Source organism: Cariama cristata, unplaced genomic scaffold, assembly GCF_000690535.1.
Source record: "Cariama cristata isolate BGI_N322 unplaced genomic scaffold, ASM69053v1 scaffold21451, whole genome shotgun sequence".
NCBI classification, from domain to species: domain Eukaryota; kingdom Metazoa; phylum Chordata; class Aves; order Cariamiformes; family Cariamidae; genus Cariama; species Cariama cristata.
This window is the reverse complement of record NW_009600086.1, coordinates 14,670-27,241: the sequence shown is the minus strand read 5'-3', so window position 1 is coordinate 27,241 and position 12,572 is coordinate 14,670. Positions and strand designations below refer to the sequence as shown.

At 39.8% G+C, this 12,572-nt stretch overlaps 1 protein-coding gene across 1 annotated transcript in view; it reads left to right on the top strand.

Annotated features, from left to right (window-relative positions):
• LOC104169109 (catenin alpha-1-like) overlaps positions 1-12,572 on the top strand; it is a gene marked incomplete at its 3' end in the record, with an annotated part of 40,396 nt that overhangs the window by 14,114 nt on the left and 13,710 nt on the right. Inside the window, exon 6 of the mRNA XM_009709924.1 lies at positions 1,267-1,470. Within this exon, the coding sequence (XP_009708226.1) occupies positions 1,267-1,470 (204 nt within the window). The remainder of the gene's footprint in view (positions 1-1,266; positions 1,471-12,572) is intronic.

Sequence of the window (12,572 nt, the reverse complement as noted above, 5' to 3'; positions counted from 1 at the left end):
GCTGACGTTTGAGTATTATTGCGCTCTTGTAATAGAGGCTTTGCACACACATGCCCCCAAATACTCCAGTGTTTTTACTGTGATGGTAAAATATTAAATCGCTACCAGAAGATGACAAGATAGTCATTATTTCTGTTTTCGATCGTGCAGTTCTGGAGTTGTAGCATACTACCATTGTATTACCTGCATGGCTAGAAGTTTCAGGAAGAATGAGGAGCATGTTGGACAATACATGCCAGTTCTAATCCTGCTGTGAAGGCTGCATGGTTACTCTATAGGGAGATGAAATGTGCTGGCTGGTGGGCAAAGTAGTGGTTGTGATGTTGCTGTTGAAGTTAGCTGGCATACAAACTGCAAAAACTCCCATTTCAAAAAACTTCAGGGCTGCTTTTACAAAGAGTTAGCAACACCCTCCCCTCCTGCCCCCGTAGTGGGAAGAAAACCCACCCAAACCCTAAACAAACCATCAAACCTTGAAATGACCAAATAATTTTTCCTTAATAAATTGCAAACCTGTTTAAATAAATCACCTGAAGGTGCTCACAAGGTGATAAATACTACACTGCTTCTTCCTGGTGAACTTCTATGGGTGGTGGTATTGGCCCCTTGAAAAGCAGGTACATCCATACTACTGTTTCAGCCTTAAGTCTCTCGGTGTGAGCCGTGCTTACTAATACTCTGTCAAGGTAAACCTGTGATAGTTTTCTCTTGTGAAGAAATTGATCTCTGTGCTGTTTGAAACATTGGCGTTGATGTTTTTGCTGTGAGAATTTGAGAATACTGTTGTATTTACTTGCATAATGGTGTGAGTGGATGAACTAGGATAACAGAGCAGTATATATAGGGCTAATTTTGGATGTTTGTTTTCCTTGGTTTTTTTTGCTCATGATGGGGATAATTATATCTGACAAGTTAACCAATGAAGGCATGTCCGAATTGACATGTAGTTAAGAAGAGTTCTGTACTTTGAATTTTATTTGTGCTGGCACATTTGATTTTTGCCATTCATGTAATGAGGCTTCCTGTGGCCAAGTTTTGTTTAGCTGTCAAAGCAGCACAAGAAATGACTAACAATGTAATCTGCTGCAGAACCTCTTAGTAATTTTACAAAACTACTCATGAAAATCATCGTTGGTGCCAAAATTGTGTGGTGTTTGCCTTTTATGCCTGATCAGGGTTTTGCTCTAAATGTTGGTTGTCTCGATGATTTAACAGTAACTTACTGCTTGGTCTGATTACTGATTTCTAAAACCTTTATTTTACTAGAAACAAATTATTGTGGATCCATCGACCTTCAGCGAAGAACGTTTTAGGCCTTCCCTGGAAGAACGCCTGGAGAGCATCATTAGCGGAGCAGCCCTGATGGCTGATTCATCCTGCACACGTGATGACCGACGGGAACGTATAGTTGCCGAGTGTAATGCAGTGCGACAGGCCTTGCAGGATCTACTTTCAGAATACATGGGGAATGTGAGTGTCTTCTGTTCTGTTTGTTTAGTTTGTGTGGTTTTTAATTCCATGTCATTATCTAAAATGTGGAATCGAAGCTATGTGTCTCGGAGCTGGTTTATTCCGTTCCCAAATGTAATTTGAACAGTAACCAGTAGTCCTGAAAGGTTTGTTGGGAGGCAGGATCAAACATACTTAAATCGTAAATGATACTTATCTTAAAATTGATCTCTAGCCTTCCAAGCAACTATTATCATCATAGCGTGTTAACCCTTCAGCACTGTTTTTATTTTATGACTGTTAATATTGGTTTGTATGGAAATTCAATAGAATCAGTCTGCTATTCCGGCTTGATTTACATAAGGTAACTTGGCTTATGGAAAAAGTAGTACTTCTGCACTTCTGTTGAAGCTTGGAAAGTTTAACTGTGTCATCTTTGTAGCTAAAGGCGTAGATTCTCGGACTCAAGGTAATTACGGTTGCTACTTGATTTGAGTAGAGGTGATGTACCAAGTTAAATATCTAGTAAGAAATCCTGAGAACAGTTTGGTATAAATATTGGACTGTGAGCGTGTTTTTTTCCAGTGTTTAGACATTTGATGTGCGCGCAGTATTTGAAGACTGAGACTGTTTCTGCAACTGGAGTAAGTGTCATGTCATGCGGATGAGCTGCTGCGTTTGAGGGCATCATGATATAATATTGGACTTCCCTTCCTTCCTTTGCCTCTCTGTTCTTATCCTGGTGGGTTTTAATCTGAATAGCTTTTGCTGTGTTGAGAGGTAAGGTTAGGATATCATAAGATTGAGACTATGTCTAGTCTTTAAACTGAAATGCTCTTAAAGTTGATTTCAGGAATAAAGTTGCAGAAATGGCAACAACTTAAGCAAACTCTGTGGCTTATAGCACTGTGGCAAGTAAAAATTGGCTGAAGAAATCTTAATGGGATGAGGTGAAGTATTATTTATACGTTTGAGGTGAATCTTAGTTCAGAGATACCTTTTTTTTTTTTTAAGACAGTAGAATTTATTTAGCAGCATCACTGTGTAATGTACCTTACCTTCAAACCTTTTGGCGAAAACTACTTCAGCATAGAGTAAAACTGGTCCAAAGACTGCCCTGTGCAGATTAGGGTGGTATAATTTGGAGAACAGATGCAGTGTGTGGTAGAAAGAAAGTAAAACAAGGATTTCTGTTTACCAAAGACAAGGACAAAGTAATTGAACAGAACTGAAAGCCAAGTCTTATGTAGCCTGCGGGCTGAGCTAGGTACTTCATGTAGTCAGTCTTAATTGCTTGTGAAAGTAGCTTGTGCTCAGCATTGACATTATGTAGAACTTAAGACTGCAACTGGGAAGCAAACCGCTAAGTTGTGCCGTTTAAAATTCCTTTCAGAGCAGGGTGTTTTATTAGTGTATGATGCATCTGTAATAATGCCTCAAACAAATGTGCTGCTGGAGTGGATGAAGCCCTGTCACATGATTCAGAATAAAACATCCACCAAATGCTAATTAAAAATGTGGAAGTGGTAAATGCTTGGTCTTGCACATGAGAGTTGGTGGCATTTCTGTCATTGAAAGTTGGTCAATACCTGTGTAATATTGCAGAGCTTTGACTTCCTTTTGCAGAAATGCCTATCCTCCTCCTTGGCCGTGTACTGTTGTCTCTGATATGCGAGTTAAAGTAATCACACTGAGATGGAAAGAATGTATTCCCTCTGTTATCTCTTTTAACACATTGTGAAATTAGTGGAGCATACTGAATTTTTTAAAGTCACTGCTATGTTATGATTGTAGACAGTGTAGTTGGGGAAATGAGATTAGAAATTCAGTGAAATGGAGTGGAAAAAGCAATTGATAAACTATGGTGAAAATGTGGGATGGTGTGTAAAAATCCATACTGAGGGTAGAAAAAAAAAACCCTCAATGGTTAAGTGAAGAATGAATAATAGTTGGGAATCGAAACAGTGAAAAAGGTTTGATAAATCTACAGGAAGAATCGGGATGTGCTGACTTACGGTAGTGGTAGAGGAAATATCATACATATACATGATATGACATACCCACAGCTACAGTACCCAGCCGTCTTGTTATGCTTTTCTCCAGTCTCCCTTTGAAGAAGGAAATGAATTGGGCATTAAATCTGTTAATTGCCCAGCACTTGCAGTGCATCATAAATCCTATCTGAGTGCTAGAATAAGAGGTATTTATTGGCCAAGTGTAAAAATTCAGAGAGAAGATTGGATGAGGAATACACTGGAAAGGCTGAAGTACAGGAATGTCTTGAGGCAGATTCTCTTTTAGTTTTAAATGCCTTCTGTTTTAGTGACTTCCTCTAGCTTTTGGGTCTTCTTTCAGATCTCCGGTAATAAAAAGGCTGTTTCCTAGATAGTTTATAGCTCAAAGTTTAGTGTTTTGGACCTGTAGTTTAATGGTCTCTCTGGGCCTGTCCCCAGGAGTCTCTAAGTCTGCAAGCGTTGCATGCTGTGTTATGATGTGTGGCAGAAGTTTCCATCCAAATAACAGTTTTCAGTAATAAACTGAATTGTAGGATCTCTTGACCGCTGCTGTATGTGATGGCATGGTAGTGAAGCCTGTGATTGTGCCCCTAAAAGAAGGGCAAGATTTGCTTGTGCGGTAGTTTGGTACAGAAGTTTGTATCTCCTTTTCTTAGATTGGCGTGTGTGTTATTTCCTTTTCCATCTAGCACACCCATCTCGCCATTTTTGAGAGTAGTCCAACTTGGTCAGACTAAATGTTGTACATCAAGGGCAGTATCCTGTCTTGGCAGTGGTCGGTAGTGGATCCTACAAGAAAGAGGACAGTAACAAGGGAGGTGTGTAGTTTTAATTACCCAAAGTATTCCCCAAGTGCTAGCAGTCTGCAGCTCAGATACTTCGGGAGCTAGCTTTGCTGACTGCGTTTAATGGCTCTTGATGGACTTTCCCCAATGAATCTGTATAGTTTCTTTCTGAACCCTTACGAACTTACAACGTCCATCATCTTTGTTAGCAAGGAGTTCTTCTGCTGAAATAGGTGCTGCGTGAAGAAACATATTTTGTTTTGAAGCAGAGCAACCTTCCGCCTGTTCTGTTGGATGTTTCCTCCATCTCATTTAGGAAAAGACCCTGAGCAGTTACTCCTTGCTCATCCTTTTCTGTACCACTTGTGTTGTTTCACAGCCATATAATGTAGGAAACTTTGGTCTTATCTTCCCCAGAATTAAGTGTCCTAGTCTTATTAGGTGCTTGCCATAAACAAGATATTCAACGCCACCTCTCAGCTTTGGCTGTGCCCTCACTATCAAGCAGCGTAGTGGATTATGATGAGATCTGTAGACTTAATTGAGACTAAATGCCAGTGCTTATCTGCATTTCACAGAAGTTTGCATCAGCTGATTTTAGCTTAGTCTTGTGGGCTGGGTTCTAGTTAACATTTGGTGTGGTAGTGCCTGTCTCCTTGTTTAGATTCCCTCAGAGAATCAGAATTTTAAGTGCTGACCCAGCCTTAAGCAGTGACACCAGCTCAAGCGGCCCAGGAAGGCTCTGAGATGAGAATCACAGTGTGCAAAGCAGCAGTGATTGGGAGATGGGTTTAAAAAGCGCAGTTCTGATCTAAGACAAAATGCTGATGTAAGCACATTCCACGATCATCTCCTACACCTTGTCTAGATCTCCAGATACCCTTTGAGATTTGGGGATTGGAGCTGCATCTGCTCTCCAGGATTCAGGCAGTATCATAGTATCTTCTGGTTTTGTTCTTTAGTCTTGTACTAACAAAGCCTAACACTTGATTTGCTTTCTGAAAACTGCTGAGCACTGAGGTGGTATCTCGGTGAAACGGCTGCCATCAAGATTGAGCTTCCAAGGCATAGTGGTAGGAGTCTGTTTCTGTGAATGTTAAGTTAGATGGTCTTTCCCTTGTACATCAGTTATTATCTATGTCTGCTGAACTTCATCTGCCATTTTATTACCCAACCTCCTTAAAATGCCAGCTGTTCATCCTTTAATTGTAGCAACTGATTCTTTAGCTTTTTCCCCTCATCTTCCACTTCGCCTAGGGAGAGCTGTTTTCCATTATGGCTTTTTCTCACTTCTCACAGTTCCAACAGAAAATAGTTTTCCTTTTTAAACTTGCATTGCAGATCCCTCCTGGATTGAAATAGCGAACGTGAATATCTATGTATTTATTTTTTTTTAATTACTTGAAGTAAGCTTAAGTCTTACTGCTAGTTCTGAATGACAGAGCAACAATGGAAGGGCCTAAAAAAATTTATTATTGATTCTGATTAGCATTGTAAAAGGGGAGTGGTCCAAGGTTTTGGATCTGGGGTCAACTGCCTGGAATGCAGTAAATTGACCATATCAGTCATAGCTCAGTATGTACTACAACTAATTGATGGCAAGATCCAGATCTTTGTGTGATCTGTTGCAGTCAGGCATTCTTGGTGTGTATTTTATTAATGAAATGAAAAAATTTCAAAGTATATTTGAGTTTAGCTGGACATCGATACCAGACTTTGGCAGGGGAAGAGGACAGAACAAAGCATCTACTTGAATGATATTCAGGATTAATAGTACGCCAATGAAGAAGTTAGCAAGAAAGCTAGGATCCTGAGTACAGCAATATAGCAAAATACAACGGAAACAGTCTTTTGTGTCTAACTCCATAATCTTGTGTGGGTAGACATTGACCGGTTACAGTGTGCTCCAAATAAAAAGTATGAAGCAGAATTATTTTTTTTTTGACACTTTTAGCAATTTATCCCAGTGTTGCCTTTGCACTAGCAGATGGTGCGATACCTCTCCCAGTGTAGAGAGCAACTACAATTCTTGTCAAGATCTCTGCTTTTCTGTACTGTATTAGTCAACTCTATCTCAAATTTATATGTCTGGTTTTCATTGCAGTTACGTTATCTAAACTACTTAAAGTGAATGCATAAAAAAAGAACAGTGGGCTGATAGAGCTGAAATATTTCTGCATTTCTGAGAAGCTGGTGTGTAGAATGGAGAGGTGAGAAAATATGTCTACAGACACAAAAATCCACAAACTTTAATTTGTGACAGGGTATGTGTTCTGTGCTGTAACTCTCCATGGGTGTTATTAGGGCAGAACTTGAGCAGCTTGCATTGATTTTTTTTTTTCTTTTTTTCCTTTGCTGCTCTGTTAAATATGGGAGACATAGGAGATCATGGGTTTTGAGTTTTTGGATTTTTGAAGTCGGGGTTTGGGGGGTTAGAAGGTGCAGGCCATCTGCTGGAAACTTAACCAAAAGTTTCCAGTCTGCTCTCAGTTTGACTGTTGAACTTGCAGAAGACATCAGTTACCCAATTGACATGTAAGGCTGGGAATGAAAACTTCCTTAAGCTATTGACAGTCCATTTTTATTGCTTGATGCAAGTGCCCTGAGGGATGGGGATGGTTCAGCTTCTTTCCATAAGCAGTGTTTTAAAGCCATTCAGCAGCAGTGGTCAGAGGTGTCCAGTTCTATTTAATGTGCACAGAAATGTGCAGAGACCTCGCATCTTAACTCTCTTCTGTACCTCATCAATTTCTAATGCATATAGCTACCCTTATGCACACACCAGTAACTCAGGTATGTACTAGCATAAACTTTGTCAGAAATTCTAGTTTGGCTAGTGTGGAATGCGAACATAGAGCCCCATTGTGTACAACATGCTCTTGTACAATAAAATCCCTTGTTACTACATTTGGAAACAATAAATCATGTTACATAAAGTAGCTTGACAGGTCCTATTTCAATGGGAATTTTAATGCTTTCATATTAACATTCTGACTGTGTCCTTGACTGTCTGGATTGCATTAGAGGTGCTTGGCAGCAAATGGAGAAAAACCATTGGGAGCTGGTTTCAGAGCAGGCATTCCAGGCATAGATTATTTCAGCCGATTCCCCCCCCCCTCCAGTTTCCATGTTCTGTTTGGCCTCAAGTGGTTGAGTACCATAGCTGGGTGTGTTTGGGGGTGGGGGTTGTATTTCTTCTAATGTTAGATTTTAATCTAATTTAGAATTGTATAGCACAACTTGAAGGTGAGGTGGTTGAACCCCAGGTTGCTGCACTGCAGTGCCTAGTAGGAACTCCTGCTTGCTGGCCAGTGTGGTTTGGCTCTTGGGATATCTGAAGTAGGTCTCAATGCTTCTGGTTTTAGACCTGGTGGTCTCATAACTTGCTAAATGCTTGTTTTGCGCCCTGTTTCTGTGTTTACTGCACTTATGGAAATGTATTACTCGAAACAAGTACTGTTTCCTCGATCTTAATTGCACTATTTTGCTTTTCTTCTCTAAGCTTCTTTGAGCATCTCTGATGCCTGAAAATGAATGGACAAGAAAAGAAAGTGCCTAGCTTATCAATTCAATATCTTTTGGGAGAAATAATTTTGTCTTCAGAGCTACCAGCGAAGGCTATTTCTACTCCTGACACAATTGCCGTTTACAGAATGGAGGTGTGTTTTCATTACGAATTTGCCTATTAATAATGTTGAACCACAGCTTTGTATTCCCATCAAGGATCCAAGCTTGGAAAGAAACACGTGTGAATTTTCACATGAGTGTAAAACTTACTTGCTGTAAGTATCTGTATATTTGAAAGGGTTCTTGCATAGCCCTTTTAATGAAAGCAACTGTTTCTGTGGAAATAGATGTAAAATGGCAGACTGATTCGTATTTATGATAAAGATACTGATAAAAATTCTACCTTGAGATAATCTGTACTTTCTTTTTTAATATTGTTTCTGTCAGTTTAAGATGCCTGAATGCTGATGTGGTGGACGTGGTTTGAAAGCCTGGATGGATTTTCCTGTCGTGGACTTTGCTGTTCAGTAAAGAGAGCTATGCTGTTATGCTGGGCACTAATTTCCATAGACGTGATCAGTTTGGCAAAGATGCTGCTTTTAAAAACAGAACATTTCTGAATTGATACAGTTTTTAAGTTTAATGCTTACAGGCTGACATAAAGTAAATAATTCAGCATACTTGGAGTGGAGCCTGATGAAGATGATGAGAATTTCACAGTGCATCAGTTGGGCGTTTTCAGGCCACAGAAACAAGCTTCCAGGTCACTTACCCAACATCATCCTGGTTTGGGATATGTTTTCAGAAGATGTTCTGGGAACTTTGTTTCTTAGGTAGTAATACAAGGACCTATGGAAATAAAGCTTTGCATGAGCTGACTTCTGTTTATCAGCCTTGTGAGCCTTGGGTTTTAAAGCTCTTCAGAGCTCCCTGTCATCCCAGCCATTACTCTGAGCTCATCCTGATGCGCATGTGGAATTGCTGGTTTAGAGATCCCAAACTACTACTGTGATGAGGGTGCTCAGCTTCCAAGGGAAGGAAGGGCAGCACATCTGGGCTGCAGTTGTTTGTCATGGCTGGTGGTAAACATCAGTACAGCCAGCCTCTGCTGAGGCTACCACTTCATTTATGCAAGTGGCACAACTTGAAAGTCCTGAATACTTTTTCAGGCGCAATGCAGTGCTTGTGCTATGCAGCGAGAATGCATTTCTTAGAGAAGTGTATGGCTGGCTTAATGCCTACTTAGAGAAACCCAGCAAAGCCCAACACTCAGACCTGAAGTCTAGTTCCAGCACAAGCTTAGTCTATTGAAATCTTAAATCATTGCTCTTCTCCATCCACTACCTTCAGGCTTTGCTGCTTGTTTGGTGCAGAATTGCTAGTAATACCTCTTAAATTGAATAGAATTGACGGTCGCTGTGACTTGGTCTAAACTGTCTTGTACAGCCATACTCAACCTTGCAGTCTTTCCATACTTTTCAGCATTGTTGTTGATGACTCTTAATATATGTAAAAGAAGGAAGGTTGCTGCCCTCACTTCCAGTGCTTAGTCCGTATGTGCAGCAGAATTGAAGTCTAATGCTACCTCTAAACTTGAGAGTTGAGTCCTGTAGATACCTTGTGTGATGATGAAGGCTTCCATCCTACCCGACCCCTCCTTTCCTCCCCCACCCCTTTAGGTTTGATTGATGAAACATACGCTTTTCCTTTCTTGTTAAACATATATTTATCTCCAATGCTAACACATACCTAATATCTTCTAATATTACCTTATAAATCCAGACTTTTCTTAATCTAATGTTGATCAAATAACATTTAAGATTGGTGGAAGGAAGACGTGAAATAATGTGTGCATACTTGTTTGTGATATGGCGGTTGGCATTTTACAGCTCAACAAAAGTAAAATGCTGCTGACTGTCTTACATAAATGTGCTATAATGATATACATGGATTCTGCTTCAAAATTCTGTGTTTTGTGACTTAATTCATTTGAATTCTACCACTTTGTAGGAAAATATTTGAACTCTGTCTGCCTACGTAAGATTAAATATATAGTCACCCTTAATGAAGCTCCATTTGGTGATACTTGAGTGCTTTCTCAAACCCAAAATCGAGGAGTATAATGGAACAGAGCATGTAAGTTTGCACAGTGACTACTGATCTGTAGATAAACAGTCTTTAGCCTCCAGCGGGATCATGCTCTCAGTGTGCAGAAGTATTACACACACAACTGGGCTTTTGAATTTCTCTTGTTGGAGGAAAGGGATGATGGAATTATTAAGTTGGAATACTACAGTTCTTGCATTGCAACAAAATACTTGCATCTCGGGTCCTGGATTTTCCCTTTTTTCTTTAGCTTTGATCTAATACAAACCCTTGATTATCTTCTGAATCCTATCTTGCAGAAAGATAGGAACTTAATGAAGTGAGAGAATGAGAACAGTCACTGTCCGTGTACACACGTGTCCCTGTTATTGTCTGGTACCATTTACATCCTCTCCAGTTCTCTGGTGATATGCAAAACTGTTGTGCTCTCTTTTTTTTTTTTTTACTTTTGCTTTCCAGTGTCTCTTCACCTTTTTATAGACCCCGATGCAAGCAGTAGAGGTATTGATGGGAACCCAGAATTTCTATTCTAGATGTGGTGTTTAATATCTAGACCATGCTCTTTGCTTAACCTGTTTTATCCTATATAAGAAAGCTGATGTTCTGTAATGCTCATAATGTGTCCTGAAGCTACTTTGTCCCAGAAAGTCAACTGAATCAATACAGAATAATTAGCGTTTGTGGCTTATCCAAGTAGTGGCAGCCCTCTTGAATGTAAATATAGGCGGAAGAATGACTTAATCCTTCTCATGTCTGAGGAAAGAATGAGGGTTAAGCTGTATCTTGGAAAGCTGTTGAAATAGAGGAGAAAATTTTGGCTTCCTTCTGGTCTGCACAGGGACGTGTTTTTTTCGCAGGAGGGACAGGAATTAGAGGTAAATGGGCAGAGGAGAAACAGAGCAGAGACAACTTGTATATGCCGGGATTCCTTGCAAAGGTGTGCTAAAAGATGCATTTTCTTCAATGCCAATTAAAAGTTTTTCTCCGGGCATCAGGCCAAAAGGGGAAAACCAGGGCATATGCGAAATTAGCAGGAGTCAGTGAAAAAGCAAAATCATGTGGTTCTGAGCTTGCTTTTGCAAGTAACTGTGCCTTTCGTAAATGGAGTGTGTTTTTCTTTAACATCTGTATGTTTCAGATTGAATGCAAATGTTGCGTGATGTGCAACCGTATATGGATTATTGACTCATACTGCATATATGTTAACCTCTGACTGTCAAGCAGAAAGGCTTTTGCCATTCACTGGGTGCTCTACTGCTGCCATATGCGGCCAGGAAAAAAACAACCTGCTTCTCAGCTCAGAATCTCTTCTGTATGCCTGAGGTGCTGTCATCTGTGGCTTACTGAATATGATAACTGGAATTGACATTATCAGTTACTTTATGAAACCTGCGGAAAGAACTTGGAAAATGAAGCCTGGCAGCTCTTTGAAAAAATAAAAAGGCTTTGAAAACAAAAGGTACTTGGTTTAGAAACTGTTTAACTTTGTAGGTATGGTATCTTGAGAGCTAAGAATCTCTGGAGCAAAGGAAACGCGGGTGATGTGGGAGTGTGCAGTGGAATAACTGGAGAGAGATGAGGTACGGTTCTTGTGGATGGAAACAAGTTGGTCGTGGTGGTTGCAGATGGATTTACTAGCTGTGCTAGGCTAAGGTGTCAGGCAGCAGGCGGGTGCCCTTGGCAGGGGTTTCCCTGACCACCTAACCCTTTCTGCTTCTTGCCTGCTCCAGATTTTCTTGCTAGCTTGCCTTTCATCTGCTACATTTTAGGGAATATATTTTGGTCTCATGTTTAAAAGATAGACTCTTTAAAAAAAAAAAGACTTTTTATTGCCTTTGTGTTAAGTGGATTAAAATTTGGACTAAGGTTCCCACTTAAAAGTGAGGCAGGTACCCTTTTTGTGGTGTTTTTTTTCTTTTTTTTTAAATAATGACAGATTAAGATTTATGCATTCAATGTGAGGCTGCACATAGAGGTAATTTGGGGGAGCCAGGGCATTCACTTTCTTAAACTATTCAAGACTTCAAATAATTCTGATACTGTTAAATTTTTTATGTTGTCTTGATGTATGAATGTAGTTGCATAATTTCTTTCAGAATTAAAAGAAATACACACAGAAATATTAAGGAATGCTGGAGATCCTGAAGTATCTTCCTGTGACTTCTTTGAGATACCCCTTATTACGTGCTTGAAGCTTCTCTATATTTTGAAGTTTCTTTTCTTTCCTGATACCAACTTGTGACCATTTGTATTGACAGGTGTCAGGTTGATTCCAGATGTCAGTTAGCAACATTGATATATGATACTTTTAAAAAAAAAAATCCTGTTTCTTGAGTAGGAAAATAACCCTGAGACTTGTTTGGAGCACACATAGTCTGTCCTGTATCTAGTATTGGAAAATCTTGATAGATGTTTCTCCTTTTCAGGCTTCCCAGCAGTTGAATTACAGTTGTGAATGTCAGTGGTGGCCCAAGTCATACACCTCCATTTACACGCTATCCCGTTTTTTAACTGAATACTGTGCATTGCTTATAAGTATACATTAATTTTATTCAAAACATCTTAACTAAACCCCAGCAAATAATTCTGCTTGTGTAGAGGCTGAGCAACTGGCTATGTTATGTTGCCCACATGGTTTCTGTGTCTGTGGCTTTCATTTTGCTTCCCTTTTTTTCAAAGGGTTAATGTGTGTATCTTCCCCACCTCACTA